Source organism: Erigeron canadensis, chromosome 5 (genome assembly GCF_010389155.1).
Source record: "Erigeron canadensis isolate Cc75 chromosome 5, C_canadensis_v1, whole genome shotgun sequence".
NCBI lineage: Eukaryota > Viridiplantae > Streptophyta > Magnoliopsida > Asterales > Asteraceae > Erigeron > Erigeron canadensis.
The window spans coordinates 31,927,181-31,943,949 of NC_057765.1; the positions used below are offsets into that span (position 1 = coordinate 31,927,181).

Sequence of the window (16,769 nt, forward strand, 5' to 3'; positions counted from 1 at the left end):
AATGTAGAAGTAGCATTTCCGAAACTCGGAGGTAAATGAAAGAACGGTTTATAATGAAAGCAGAACGGTCTATAGAGGTAAGTGAAACAAGAACGGTTTATAACTACTTCATATGGAAAGGTAAACGGTTTACATTGAAACCATTTAATATATTCATAGTTAATTCTGAAGTTACTATAAACCCTCGCATTTCAATCTAATTTTCAATAGCTTCTACCTAGCGTCAATTCCAATAACGATGGTTAAGAAGCGCAAAGTCACCCTACAAGTAGACAATGACACAACCAAATCCGACTGTGGTGCACTACTAATCCATTCCTCTTTTGCCAATCAAAGTCAGAAGTTTCCACCTCTTGTTTCATCTTACAACGACAAGATACGTCCTATACTTGATGCCGTGGACAGACTACGTTGTCTCAATGTTACCCAAGAGGGTATTTCTCTTCCTACTATCGTTGTTGTAGGAGACCAGTCGTCTGGCAAGTCGAGCGTTCTAGAGTCACTTGCTGGCATAAGTTTGCCTCGTGGACAAGGTATTTGTACACGGGTACCCCTGATTATGAGACTACAACATCATTCGGATCCTGTGCCAGAGTTTCTCCTGGAGTTTCAAAAGAAGTCGGTTAAGATCATGGAGGAAAGCAAGATTTGTGAAGCCATTGATGAAGCTACGGTGGAGATAGCAGGGAATTCTAAAGGTATATCAAATGTCCCTTTAACTTTGGTGGTTAAGAAAAACGGTGTTCCTGATCTCACCATGATTGATTTGCCTGGAATTACCCGGGTTCCTGTCCATGATCAACCAGAAAACATTTATGAACAAATTTCAGGTACTTCTTTTCTTATAATTAAATATACTTTCATACCATGAATGAATCCTTTATTTCTTATAAAAAGGGTTCATATTGTATGAAATATATATATGGAGGGAGTCAGGGGGTGTTATTTGGTCGGTTTATTCAGGTTTGGGTTATTTAGGTCGGGTTATTCAGTTTTCCATGATGGGTATTAGGTATCCAAATAAAACCCATATAAATATCAAGCAAATTAATTTGGGAAGTGTTTGGCTTTTGATTGTTAGTGATTTTTCTTAACACTTTTATATTGTGCCGTGAGGAAGATAACTTGTGATGGGATCCTAAGTTATAGGCAAGTGTGGTTTGATTTGGTTTGGATTTGGAAATCGGAACAGAAAAGTTGTATATTAGTCTTAATATACGAAGTTATGGAATATGGTTATATGAACTAGCCATTTTTATCAATATAAAAGTGCATATTCAATTTTTTAATCAAGTAGTACAAACTAAAAGAAAAAAATAATTGAATGGAAATCCCTATCCCATGTACCATTTGGTAACCACCAGTCCCCAGCTAAATAGTCCAAACTATCAACTATAAAGGTTGTAGTTTTACTAAATATGATACAAAGGCTTATTTGGGTGACCCAAATCTTTTTATGCTTAACCCATATACCAAACCTCAAAAGATTTGGGTTTGGTTTAACCCAAATAACCCACCTAAACCTGAATAAGGTGACTCATATGATCCTAACCCTTTCGGATGGTTCTTTTTACACCCCTAACTAAAATAGCATGTTCATATCATTGAGGTTCATAAAGAATGATTACAACCATGTAAGTCTGTTTTTTTGCATATGAATTCTTCCATTTTGTAGATATATATGAAATCCACTTTTTCACTAGATGAGTTTTCATTTGCAAGGTGTCGACTGTAAGTACAGTAACTTCCAACTAGTATCTATGCATGATCAAGAAAATTTCATTTATAATGTTACAGATATCATAATGGAGCACATAAAACCAGAAGAGAGTATCATTTTGAATGTACTTTCGGCGACTGTTGATTTCCCAACATGTGAATCTATTAGAATGTCAAGGCGGGTGGACATCACAGGGCAGAGGACCCTAGCTGTTGTTACCAAATCGGACCGATCCCCTGATGGCTTACTTGAAAAGGTGACCACAAATGAGGTCAACATTGGCCTTGGCTATGTTTGTGTCAGAAATCGGATTAATGATGAAACCTATGATGAAGCAAGAATTCAAGAAGCCAAACTTTTTGAAACTCATTCTTTACTATCCAAGATTGACAAGTCCATGGTGGGTATTCCTGTTTTGGCAAGTAGACTTGTTCAAGTTCAGTCGGTGATCATATCCAAATGTTTGCCGGGCATCGTAAAGAAGATTAACGAGAGGCTGAATTTGTTGGTTATGGAGCTAAATACATTACCACAGAATCTTACTAGCATTCCTGATGCAATGGCTGCTTTTGTTCATATCCTTGGATCCTTGAAAGAAACTCTACAAAAAGTTTTATTACGAGGTGAGTTTGAAGACTTAGATAACAAACAAATGTCTTGCAATGCTCGGTTGGTTGAAATGCTAGATGCGTTTGCAAAAGAACTAAACATGAGTGTCAAGCTTTCTGAAAGTTTTCTAGTTGAGGAGATGCAAGTTTTGGTGGAAGCTAATGGGATTCAATTGCCTCATTTCCTTCCTCATTATGTGTTTTTCTACTTACTCCAACGAAAGGTTAATAGCATCTCTGATTTGCCACTAAGCTTTGTAAACAAAGTATGGGGTTATCTTGAGATGGTTTGTATTAAAATCTTGATTGATTATTGTACTAATTATCCTCAACTCCAACACTCCATGAGAAAAGCAGCTCAAAATATGATGGCAAAAATGAAGAACAAGTTTATGAAAAGGGTTGCTGAAATGATAGAGATGGAAAAGATTACTGATTACACATGTGACCCTGATTTCATTGTTACCTGGAACAAATTAAAGGCTAACAACTATGAGAAGTTTTCAGACGCTATGTGCAAACGCTCAGAGAATATCAAAATAGAAGAGTTTGGGGTGATTAACGTTAAGCATTTGTTTGATGTTCCACAAAGCAAGAGGGACGAAGCGTTTAATTTGCAAATGAGGATGATGGCTTATTGGAAAATTGTTCTCAAACGAATGGTGGACTACATAGCACTTCAACTTCGGTTTCTAATTCAAAAAATGGTGACCAAGGAAATGGAGACGGAAATTGTGAATGAGGTGATGGTACATGGTGGCGGTATAGAGAAGATGTTGGGTGAAACACCATCTGTGGCGAAAAATAGGGAGAGGCTTCAAAGAAGCATTGGCTTGCTTCAGGAATCAAAAGAAATCATCGAAGAAGTAATGGATGACATTCTTGTTAAAGCTGATTAATAAAGTTCTAGAGATTGAATAATGCATTTTTAATTGGGAATGGCTATCCACACAAATTATTCTCAATATAGACACCAATATTTTAATTAAAATCTTAATAATAATGTATCATGATGTTTTTATTTTCTTTTTATTCTCTTCTCCTTTTTACTTTTACTATAAAAAAAATGTAATAACCATGATATACTAATCATGATGTCTTGTTACTTTTTTATTTTTAGTTTACTTTGATAATCATGTTGTTTTATTACTTTTTTCTTTATATATATAATATAATACATTTTACTTTTTATTGCAATTGAAACACTAAAAATATAATAAATCATTAACATGCACCTTATATAATTATAGATAATAGTAGAAGATACATAATAGTAGAAGATATAAATAATACTCATAGATAATAAAATATTTTAATCATTTTCTTAATCAATATTAATACAAGTTCTCACCCCTACTGAATTACGTCTAAGGAATTTAATCTGGTGTTACATATTTTGTCTATCCAAAAAAGGATTTTCCCATGCCCGATCAAATGCGTGACTAGACCATTGTGGATGCGTAGGAGGTACCGGAAAATCTCCTTGTAACACCAGTCTCATGAAATGATTACGATTGACTCGTCCAATTACACAAATATCATGTGGTTGTGAACTTGGTGGGCTAGTAAAAAGCAGAAAGCACGTTGTCTCCCCATCTTTGCTCAAAAAAACAACCACCACATTATACCTTGAAGCAATGAGTAACCCAGTCTCTGGCATAGTCATCCAATATGGTGGATCTGCAAATCCTTCTTCAAAGTGATTCAGCATGTACTGAAGTGATTGTATGCCTTCTTTGTTAAAAATTGTAGTGTATCTTGCATTATGCACAGATAACTCATCCAATAAATCCATACGAATTTGACGCCAATCATCTTGATGACGACCAATGCAAACAGTCGTTGCTCTAAATCCACAGTTTCCATCTCCTAGTACATTTTAAACCTGTGTGATATACGGAAGAAAATCTTCAAATCCTTGATCAATTAAATAATCTTTATCGTTCATACTTGGATCTAGATTTTGGGTTTCGGGTGTATACATATATGGATCTGGATTGTGGTACATATATGGATTTGGATTGCGGTACATATATGGATTTGGATTGTGGGTTTCGGTTGTATACACATATGGATCCGGATAGTATGCATTCTGGTGTTGACTTTGGCTCATAAAAGGATCTTGAAAGAATGGTTGGCTTGAATGAAAGACTTCCGGAATATCATCCATTAAATTTGAACCACTCATGGGTGGGCCTTCGTCAAATTCGAAACAGCTGTCAGCTGGGACCTCATTTAGGTCAAATTCGAAACATCTATCAGTTGGGACCTCATTTAGGTCAAATTCTAAACAGTTGTGTCTGGCCGGCTCATTACCCGAATTGACATAATCGGGAATGGTTGAACAACTATATCTTGTTGAGGAAAACTTGACACGTTTTTTTTGTTGCGATTTCTTTGGTCGTCCACGGGTATTTTTTTGAACTCGCGGTTCCCGAATGTCGATTGTACTTGGACTGAATATATTCTTCAACTTTCTTAACCAGCTCTTTCTTCCATCTTTGGACTGCTTGTTGTAGTTTTCTTTAAAATGTTCCAGTACACTCCCACAACTAACATCATCATCTTCCACAAATGTTGCCGGTGAAAAATCTAACTTTCTCCAAAAGATGTCAATCAAATCCAATGAAATACATTGACCTACATTAAAAAATAAGTAAGTATTGTATATACAACTTTTAAAGAAATGTTATAAAAATAAATCTATCGTATTATACTTACCTGAATTTATATACTTCAAAAGTTCACAAGAACATGGTAACCCACAACTGTTGCGAAGTCGGCAATCACAATCTGAAGGGTCTACTTGATGATAATTCGTAAGAATTATATTGAGAGCTTCATTGGAAACAAAACCATGTAACATTTTGAAACATCGTAGATTGTGCTTCTGATAATGGATAATTCTGCTTTTTTCGAAGCTTGCTTTGATCGCCGTATGTTGAGACTGAACCAGACGATTAATACAGCCCACAAGTTCATGCAAAGTGCATCTTTTAGATTTCAAATATTTCTTTAGGACCGCATGTTGACTTTCTACTCTATTGGTGTTGTTGTTTCCAAAATTGAGATGTTGATCAATCCACACAGACACAAACATTTCTTTGTATTTTTCCAACCAAGTTTCATTCAAATACTTAAGAACACCTAAATGGTAACGTAAAGTTGTATGAGAAATATAAAAAGAAAAAAAAAAATATACGTTGGGAGATTAAAAAAAAATGTTAAAGGCGAATATAGAAAACATACGTGGATATTTTGTCAAATATAACTGAAGTTGACTGTAATTTTTCGTGTAAGAATCCATGGTTGTAGACTTCTCTAGTTTACTCCATAATTCATTAAAGTTGCTCCAATCACGTGTTGACTTGATAGTTTGCCTACAGTGGTCGAAAATATTACGACTGATGTGAATTCTACAAAGTAATTGAGCTGCATCTGGGAAAATCTCTTTGCATGCATTTACTAGAGCCAACTCTCTGTCGGTAACTATAACACGTGGGTGCATGCAACAATCTAAAGTCAACTTGAGACAATTTAAGACCCATGTATAGTTAGTTGTCCTTTCATTTTGTATAAATGCAAAAGCTATCAAAAATGTCTTGTTGGTCGACGTTACACCAACAATCTCCACAAAAGGAAAATTGTAATAGTTGGTCTTGTACGTGGCATCGATAATCAACACATGTGGAAATGCACGCCAAATACTGAATGATGTTTGATGCACAAAGAATAGATTTTCTAGCTCGTTCGAAGCAGTTTTAGAAAATTCGTAAACATAATTATTAGAATGCAAAAGAGCCATGAGAACCTGCATTGTACATTTGAATGTTTATAATAAAATGACAAGATTTCTAAAAATAAAAATAATAAAAAAAAATAGCCATGAGAACCTGCATTGGAGAATTGCCTACTTGCTCGGCCATGCGAAGTTTAGTGCGTGCGTTGTAGATCGTACTAATTATAGACACATTACTTAGATTCCTCTCCCTAACGATTGATAAAATATCACGTGGGGGCATATTCATCGCTCTCAATTCTTCAACTAAACTAAACTCATCTTGAGTTAACCGTTGTACATATGGATGACCCTCCATACTTCGTAAAGGGCGATGGTTATGTTCATCACATATGACTGCTAACGTCCAATAATTATATTCATTTGAATATTTCGCTTCTAATTCGAATGGACAGTCAGTTTTTCTTGTGCAGGGAGCTCTAATTGAACCCTTCTGTTTATATTTGCCGCCATGATCATACATCAGTACAACTTTATACACGAAACCACTAAGATAACTGTTCGATCTTTTGGTGACAATGACAACACCAACATAGTATGCCAGGTTCTTTACCCAATTCATCAATTCTTCTTGAGAGCTAAACACCTAAAATAAATTTTATCGTTCTAGACTTTATCGAAATAATATGAAATTTAAGATATATAAATCAAGTACTCTAAATAATAAAAATGCAATAAAAACATATGAATATAAAGATAAGAAATGCATTTAATAATAAAAACTCAATAATTACATAATATACCTCGTTAGTGAAAAATTCTGGTGTAGTCATAAAAAATTTATTGTCTTCCATTGGATAATTTTGCAACACCTATTTAGACAGATAAAAAATTAAAAATATTTAAAAATTCAAAATATAGTCCTACAATTATTATTATCATATTAATAAGAAAAATAAATAATGTTAAATTGATTAAACATAACTAAATAAAATATGTGTATAAAAATATCCAACGACAATATAGTCCTACAATTTATAAAAATCAGTTTTATTAAAAATTCTCTTAAAAAAGACCCTCCCCTATATAATTACTTATATCCATAAAAAAAAAAAAAAAACACTTCCCACTCCCAAAAAATAATATAGATCGACCTTCTTTTTCTCTCCATCCTCTCCCCCCAAAAAACCTCCACCTTTTTCTCTCCCTCTTCCAACCGGCCGCCAACCACCGCCCTCTCTCACCCCCCAAAAAAATTCTCACCCTCTTTTTTTCTCCATTCTCATATCCAGCCGCTCTTTTTGTATACTTATATATTTACGAATGGTAGTGCGGTTTACATTCGTAAAGTGGCGATTGGTGGCGGTTACAATTTAGATCCGTCACTCTTTTTGTCTACATATTCATATCTGGCCGGAACTTGGGGTTACGGATTTGATGGCTGTTTTTCAGATCTGCCTGGAAGTGGGGGTTACGGATTTAATGGCTTCTTTTTCAGATCTGGCCAGAAGTGGGGGTGGTGGCCGGAATTGTTGGTCGTCGGTTTTTGGGGGTGGCATGTGTTGTCGGTGGTCGTGGACGGAGGTGGGTGAAAGTGGTGGTGGTTGATTGCTTCGTTTTTCAGATCTAAAAAGGCGGCCGGATTTTGTCACGAGAGGTGGCTGGAGGTGGCGGATAGTGGCGATCGTTTTCAGTAAGTATAGATGCACATATGACAATATGTATACAGATATGTATTTAAAGATCAAGTTTTATGTCGTCGGAAAATAGATGCTTGCCGGAATTTTTTGCCTGAAAGATTTACGTTTGTATATGTGTTCGTGTGTAAGTGTATGTACATCTAATGTGTGCAAAGTGAATATGGAAAGAAATTAACCTGCACTTGAAAGTGCGGTTTGGACCGATTAAATCACGATCTAACAACATCTAAGTGTGCGGAATCCACTTAGATTTGTCTTTGAAGTTTCTGTAAAGTTATGAACATATAATCACGAATTACATGAAGAATAAGAGATAAGAACAGATGTAAAACTCGTGAATATCATTAATCATATGGATATTACACCAAATCAGTATACATCTGACCGACATGGGGTATAGATCTCTACCCCGTGCACTATGAACGAAATCTGTTGCAACTCAAATCGTTAATCGAAACCCTAGACCTAGGTGTTCTATATATAGGCTGCTAAACGGGCTGGACTTCAATCTCGTTCGTGGGCTTTAAGCTCCTTCACACGAAGTGATGATGACATCATCACGACTTTGATGAAGCCTTCTCTTCATCATGACCAGCCTCTAGAATTGTATTGCGACGGACAATAAAAGCCTCTCAGAAATTGCTTCTACAGACTCCTCCTTTTCCGTTGCAATCAATTCTAGATAAACTCCGATAATCAATAGCTACCGAAAAACCTGAATCCACTGGCTCTCCCTTAATTGATGATATCAAGTGTTCTTGTTGAAACTTGATCTTCTGACATCGCATCCTGATCTTCAAACTGCAAAGTCTCTGTCCCTCTATGACAACCAATCAACCTAACACATCTCATTGTAGTTCTCCCCCTCAACTGGTAACCACCTCCGAATTAAGCATTGCCACCTTCCACTTAGGATCGTCGCTTGCCTAATCGGCATACAATAGAGAAGTTGAATTTCCAACAATCAGCATCAAATCAACCAGCTATCACAAAGATAAGAAACTCTACAACCTGCATCACAAAATCTAATACCATAGACCCTGTCTCAAATATAGCAGCATCAAACTCAGTTTTGTATCTCCACAACTCTACTAATCACCTGAAGTCTTTCTTATCGGATCTCCCCTTCAGTTATATAAACCGCCAATCACATAAAGATCTTAATCTCGCAGTGAAACTTATATATCGCCTGATTACTATCCTTACATCATGGAATATAGATAGGTTCAATCTTCAAATACTCAAACAACAAATAACCAGCTTCATCATTTCAATACTTCAACAAAGTTTTAACTATGTCTCGTATCTTCAATTTTATCAATCACCCAGAGTCTTTTCTATCTGAGATCTCACTAAGGTACAATCTGCATGTACTTCAACCACAAGTGATCAACTTCATTGCTCCAATATTTCGACAAAAGCTTCCATAACTGCTATATAGAAGATCATTTGTTAAACAGTGTCAATCAAAACTGAAAACACTATGATCTTCAATACTCAAGCATTTTAAAAATGACACTATCAATTTGTTAAGCTGAACAGAATAACTCTAAACTGAGTAACACTTTGAGTAACACCCTTGCTGCTAATATAACTAGAGTAATTGCAGAATTATTCTGAGAAATTCAAAAGAATCGTTATATTCCCCCTTATTTCTGCGTAAATTCTACAACCTGCAGAGTTTTGTTGAGAAAACTGAAGAAATCTCATCGAAGAACAACCTTGAAATTTTTATTCCACCGAAGAACAACCTTGAAATTTTTATTCCCCCCTTTTCTCTGCAAATACTCTGAAAATCAGCCTATAATAGGTTACGGTATCTCTCATTCTTGAGGTTCTTCAAAATGCTTAGAGCTCACGACATTTAAAGATCTTCGCCAAACAGGGTATACCCGTTTTCCCTCCAAATTTTCATGGGAAAACACATTTACATGAAATGTTGATATTCATGTAAATTTTTATTAATAAGGCCATGGGAAATTTTTGATAATTGTCGAAAATTTTCATCCAAAACGTGCCGAAAACGCACAAAAACGGACCGAAAACTTTTCGAACGCTACCAAACTTCAAATCTCCATGAATCATACCATTTTAAGACCATGGACCGAAATTTTTTTGTTTTTTTTTTGGTTTTTCTACTACCCTGTCTTGTGTGCTTCATAGGATATGTCTCCACACAACTTAGAACCTCTTTACTCGATCTGTTTCTTGTTATCTTCAAACAAGGAAGTAGACATCTTCGTGTTAATGCAAGCACGTAGGATAAACCTCTACGTGATGGCATAAGCGCGAACTTGCTTTAGATCGACATATCATCTTCAACATGACGTCAACGCGAAGTAAGGAATACTAAGGCATGACGTAAGCACGAACTTGATATGAATTATGTGATTATCTTCGTGTTATGTCAACACGAGGGAAAGTCCTCTTCGTGATGACGTATACACGAACTTGATCATAAAAATGTGATTATCTTCGTGGTGACGTCAGCACGAAGGAAAGTCCTCTTCGTGATGACGTATACACGAACTTAATCAGAATTCGTGATATCTTGTCCATGAACTCGTGGTGACGTCCTCGTGAACTTGATCCACTTCGTGCTGATGTAAGCACGAAGTCAAAGGAAATATCATGCGAATACTAGCCACTTCATGCTGACGTAAGCACGAGGCTAAATCCTCTTCGTGCTGACGTAAGCACGAAGCTGCACGAACTTCTTCATCTTCACGAACTGAACACGAATTCAACAGAAAATCTTCAATAAAGATCACAATTGAAAGCAAAATCGCTTCCGCCGCTCTGATACCAATTGAAAGTGCGGTTTGGACCGATTAAATCATGATCTAACAACATCTAAGTGTGCAGAATTCACTTAGATTTGTCTTTGAAGTTTCTGTAAAGTTATGAACATATAATCACGAATTACATGAAGAATAATAGATAAAAACAGATGTAAAACTCGTGAATATCATTAATCATATGGATATTACACCAAATCAGTATACATCTGACCGACACGGGGTATAGATCTCTACCCCGTGCACTATGAACAAAATCTGTTGCAACTCAAATCGTTAATCGAAACCCTAGACCTAGGTGTTCTATATATAGGCTGCTAAACGGGCTGGACTTCAATCTCGTTCGTGGGCTTTAAGCTTCTTCACACGAACTAGCGACTTCGTGCTGACGTCATCACGACTTTGATGAAGCCTTCTCTTCATCACGACCAGCCTCTAGAATTGTATTGCGACGGACAATAAAAGCCTCTCAGAAATTGCTTCTACAGCACTTGTATTGTAAATACTGTTAATTTTTATTGTTATTACTGTAGTTTGTTTAGTGAAAATGATAGTTTTAATTCAGTATTTATAGTATTTGTTGGTTAAATCATGTATTTAATGTTTATTTGCTAACTGTATTATTGTTCCAAAATTACAATTCAATCAACTCTCTTTTTAAACAAATTTATGTTTTCAAAAGTTTGACTGGAATGAACATACTGTTGAAACAAAATTATGTTTTCAAAAATTTGACTGTAATGAACTTAGTGTTGAAATTTTTGAAGTTATCTTTCTGATTGTATTTTATAGTTTCAAAATTGCAAAAAAAAATTTAAACAAATAGTTATAGATGATAAGAAATCTAATAAGATAAGAAAATATTGTTTTTATTACTTTTAATGTTAGGAAAAAACCTAACAAAAGTCTGACAAAAAGCTGTTAGATATTTGACTTATAAAAGTAATAAAAATTAAATTGTGTCAGCTTTAAAAAAAATGAAAAATAAATAAAAATTGGTAGCTATATGGATGAATGAATGAAACCCAATGGGCAATGGCCGATCCCCTCGAGTTATCCCAACTGGATAACTTGAGGGATAAAATTGAGAAAATCTTGACCCTTAATTCAAAATCAAGTGTTAAAATTAAAATATGAATATTAAATCTTGACCTTTGATTTTAATTTAAAGGTCATGATCTTTTTAACTTTACCCTTCAAGTTACTACTAAGTTGAGGGAATCCTCACCCATGGCTCATACATGACGAATGGTGATTTACATCGAAAAATTTTTTGTTCAAGTATATCTTATTTTGTGGTGCTAGTAGATTTTAAAACATATTGTTTCATTAATATTTTGGTATACTTTTTGAGTTTTGTTATACACTTATACTATAATAATTTTAATTAGTATTCTCCCCGTCCCACTAGAAGTGTCACATTTTGAATATTCAAAGTCTTAATTCGTTAACTTTGACCTTATGCATATTTTTTTGTGTTATATAATATTTGATGAAATTTATACCAAATGAAAATATATCTAAACTCAATCAAAACATATAACTTTCATCAACCATTATGTAACACAAACAAATATAATTAAACTCAAAGTTGATAAATAAAAACTTTGAATATTCAAACTAAGACACTTGTAATGGGACGGAGGGAGTAATATTTTTTCTTTTTTATAAAAAAAAAGTAATCTTCTTTTATGAAAAAAAAATTTGATTAGTCAACTTGATTCAACCGACGGAGCCATTTTGACACCTTATCTGTTTACTCATAATTATGTTAAGAACTAGGTGACACCCGTACATTGTACTGAGTTATTTTATTTCTCACTGATTCCCAGTGAATTACATACAATAAAAAAAAATCATACAACTTGAAATGAATCGTTCTATATATACAGAAGAGATGTTCATATTGATTCAATTAAGAAATTTGTCAAAATACAGAAAAGGTATTGAACTTTATTTTAAAGAAAAAGTTAAAAAAAAATGGATGTAAACATAGAATGTCTATATTAGATAAACAAAAATGTAATTGCATCATTATTTTATCAATATATATTTAATATGACAACTTCAATAAAAATTTAAAAATTATTTCCTTTCCAACTAAATAAATTATGACATCATTATCTATACTATATTATAAAAGAAATAGTCCTTTTTATATATAGAAGAGTTGAAAATATGTAATATTTTCACTTAGCACCTCTTAAAATATTTTCACATACACTACCTCATAACATTAATGATTAATTTACACTACCAATCATTTATTGTTTAATATATTTTCATTAACCATTTACATCAATTATCCACACCACTCGACGCCGTCTCCACCACCAACACTCGGCCCCCCACTACAACGGCATTGTCACGACCACCGCCGCATTGCGCGGGTAACGTGCTAGTAAGATTAAATTACATTGCTTAATTTAATAATATAGCTAGTAATTTACTATATAAATATGTATCTTTGTTCTATCCGGATATCACCCAAGTTAAATAAGCTAGCTAGTAATTTACTATAGCATAAAGTCGTTCAAAATGTGTATTTTTATTTTTAATCGGCTATTTTCTCAACTAAAACAAAAATATAGTTTTGAGTATATGTGAATGGTGAGTTGGACTATAATATTAGCTAGCCATATTTTCAAATTAATTATAAAACGTTATATAATTTTAATTAGTAGTAATTTTTTTTCTTCTTTTTAAATTTTTTTTTTTTTTTAAATGAAAAAAACATGTGATTAGTCAACTTGATTCAACCGAGTGTTCACTCATAATTATATTAAGAATTTAATTTAGTTTCAAATCTTTAACGTATAGCTAAAAGAAATAAATATTAGAGAGTATATAATACTAATAATATCATAAACTTTTACTTGTCGTTTAATACTTTTCATGGCTAGATTCAGCTCAAAATTAGATTAAAAAACCGAAATACATTTATAAATGTTACTATCAAATTTGTCATCATCAATCAACATGTGTATTTTTTTTCAAATAATTTAACTTGATGTAAAATTGTGTTGTTTGTGTGTTTTTATTTGTTTGAGTAAAAAGACTAAAATACCCCTTACGTGTTCCTTACGTGAGAGTGTTGACGAAAAAAATAAACGGAGCCTGTGCGATACAAATTTGAAAGAATAGGCAACTTGAGGTATAAAAATTGTAATTTCTTCACTTAGAGACTATAACTGAAAAAATTGACAATTTGAGTTAACAAAAGTTTTATTTTCTCATAATTTAAAAAATCCATTAAGGGCGGACGGAGTGCGGTGGGGAGGGAATAGGTACCGGACTGGTACCGGTTTGAACACCGCCCCATCCAACCGGTATCGGTAAGGTGGGAGCAAAACGGGGAGCACAGTGCCGATTGTGGTACCAGTTTGATATTCGAACGTTACACATAAAATAAAAATAGTGGCCCACATTCAACATTCTTTTTCTCTTCTTCTTTCTTTTGAACCTCACTTGCTGTTCTTTTTCTTTTCCTCCATTTTTCTCTTTCATTCTTTTCTTTCTCATACAACACACATAATGGACCTAAGGGAAATCAAGATAGGGATGCAAGCCCACATAATCAACGACGACAGACACCGATCTAAAGTGAACACTATCATTCAGAGTGTATCCGACGAGAAGGCGACTTACCAAGCCAAAATCAACCGAATTCAATCTCCTGTTCGGGCTCGAAACACTGCCGAAGCTCAATATGTTGTATATATTCAACAGAAAATTGGTTGGCTGAACCACATTACTTATCAGCTTACCGCTGCCTCTTCCACTTTCAAAGCCACACTTGACCACGCTCTATTCTCGCAAGACAATGTCGGTGGTGGTCGGCATGTAGATTATTATTCTGATCCGGAGGAGAAGTACGTATCTCCTCAACCCGGCGACGCTACCAGGCCTCTTGAACCATATCGGTACATTCATCGTAACGACGACAACAAGATTCTGGACTCGAACTATTCTGAGTCATAGGTTTATGTGATGTTTTTAATAATTTTAGTAATGTAATGTTTTTAATATTATGTAATGTGATGTTTATTAATGTATTTAATGATTTTAGTAATATTTTTGAAGTATTTTGTTTTAAATTAATTTTAAATTAAAATTAAAAAGAAAGCTTGAATAAAATAAATAGAAAGTAAATTAAATAGAAAAGGATTAAGGAAGCACTCATAACATTAGGGAGCTAGCGGACAGAGAGAAGGAAAAAAACCGGGGAGGAGAGGTGTGGGATGGCGAGACGCTACCCACCCTAAAAAGAAAAGTTGAAACTTAGAACCAATTAGGAATCAACTTGACAAATTTAGTTACCATCCAACCATAAAACAAGTACGAGTACGAGTATGATTACTTGTGACTGGAAACATGAGAGCAACGGATTCATACATGAGATAGAAGTTAAATATTAAAAGTACTCCAGTTGTTCCATTCAACTCGGCGTTTTGTTGATCTGTTTGTAAACCAGAGAAAGCTCGTTGTCTTGATTTCCTTAGCAGCAAACCGTGTTGAAGGCATCTTGTTGGAAAAAACATACTCGTTTCATTGGAAAACATCATATATATATTTTTTTGGAATAGCTAGCAATCATATATTGTATATATTTATATATTTGGGGAATTAAGTATGAGGTTGTCCTTTATCTAAGCTTAGATGGGAACCCTTCACATTTGGTTTTTATAATCATAAAAATCATGGAGGACCATGTATTTATTTAAAATTCAAACAAAAATTAAAATATTTGTATGTGAGGTGTTCCCCATCTAATCCATATATTTTTGATAAAGTTTCAAAACTTGATATCCATTACTCACTTTAAATCATAATCAAATCATGAAAATAAAAGATATGTTCATATGTTGAGTTTTTTTTTTTTTTAAAAAGTAAGTATTATATTCATATTTACCCTGACAATCGCCGGCGGTACATACTATACAAGTATTTACACGAGTTTGAAATTACACCAATCGTTCCATAAAATTCCTTTGTGTTTTGTTCTACTTCTAAACCATAAATACCCGAGCGATTTGATATTTTGAATGATTCCGGCAGTGTTTATGCTAGCATCCTCGAACTTGATCTTGTTCCTTGCCACCCAAATGCACTAACAACTAATCATGATAAGACCCTTGATTGCTTGCTTCTTCTCTTTACTCTTCCTCAAGTGCTCATGAAACTCGCGTAAGTCTTTGATGGTAAAGATGAAAAAAGGTACAGTGTTGCACCACCTACCGATGAAGTGCCAGACTTGTGCTGCGATTCCGCAATTGCAGAAGGGATGCTCAGTTCACATAACGCGGAAATTAGGATGTATCTTGTGCGTTTCCTAGACAAAGTCAAAGACTCAACGTTATCTGACCATTTATATAATTATAGGTATATATAAATATAAATTAGCGTTATGACAATCATACATCCATTTGAGTGTGAGTCACAAATTTTTTCATGTTAACCACTACCATCAGACTAAAAATCATATATGTAACAATACACCATAAATGTTAAATACAAGCTTTGTTGGCAAAATATAAAATTATAAACTTTATCTTTTTAAGTAAAATGAGAACGGTATTCGTTTGTTGCGGCGAGGATGAAGGTGATCGATGACGGAGTGGTGATGTAGGCGGGAGCGCCGATGGCGGTGATGGGTGATTTACCTGACGGACTCTGCCTTTAGCCATACGGGCTCCACCATCATATTTAAAAATTTATCAAAAGTAAATCTAGAGAAAATCTGTTTTATAATATAGTATAGATAAAAAATTATAAAACTTTGATGGTTAAACTTCAATATTATGAATCTTAAAAAAAGAAAGATTTCCTCAAACATAAAACAGTTAAAAAAATTAAATAAAACTTATAAATTAAAATATGACACTAATAAATATCAAAAAAGCAATATAACAGTTGCATAGCATGTTCATTAAAAAATGAAAGAGAAAAAAAATACTACATATCGAGCCAGCTGCTAGTGAGCTTCACTGTTTACACAAAATATTTTTATATAGGTTATAACGTAATATGGTCCAAAATGTGAATGGACAAGTAATTTTATATTTAAACGGTCAAGATAAAGTTTTAAAAGGGAACTCACTCACATAGGCATAATTTGAGCTACAAGGTTCTATTTTAAAATTATGAATGGTCTAAACATCCATCGGAATGAGGAGTACTTTCTACAAAGGATAAATTACACGG

At 34.1% G+C, this 16,769-nt stretch overlaps 2 protein-coding genes across 2 annotated transcripts; one reads left to right on the forward strand and one right to left on the reverse strand.

The window, feature by feature from the left end:
• Nucleotides 1-238: 238 nt before the first annotated feature.
• On the forward strand, nucleotides 239-3,227 carry LOC122601588 (dynamin-related protein 4C-like). The gene is made up of 2 exons (XM_043774338.1): nucleotides 239-830; nucleotides 1,798-3,227. The coding sequence occupies exons 1-2, from the start codon at nucleotides 239-241 to the stop codon at nucleotides 3,225-3,227; spliced, it is 2,022 nt and encodes a 673-aa protein (XP_043630273.1).
• A 488-nt stretch (nucleotides 3,228-3,715) lies between these two features.
• Nucleotides 3,716-8,619, reverse strand: LOC122601589 (PKS-NRPS hybrid synthetase cheA-like). Its single transcript, XM_043774339.1, has 7 exons — nucleotides 8,536-8,619; nucleotides 6,871-6,939; nucleotides 6,222-6,713; nucleotides 5,578-6,139; nucleotides 5,050-5,475; nucleotides 4,279-4,968; nucleotides 3,716-4,197 (listed from the first exon to the last, which is right to left on the reverse strand). Exons 1-7 carry the CDS (start codon nucleotides 8,617-8,619, stop codon nucleotides 3,716-3,718), a joined length of 2,805 nt encoding a protein of 934 aa, XP_043630274.1.
• Between the last annotated feature and the right edge of the window lie 8,150 nt (nucleotides 8,620-16,769).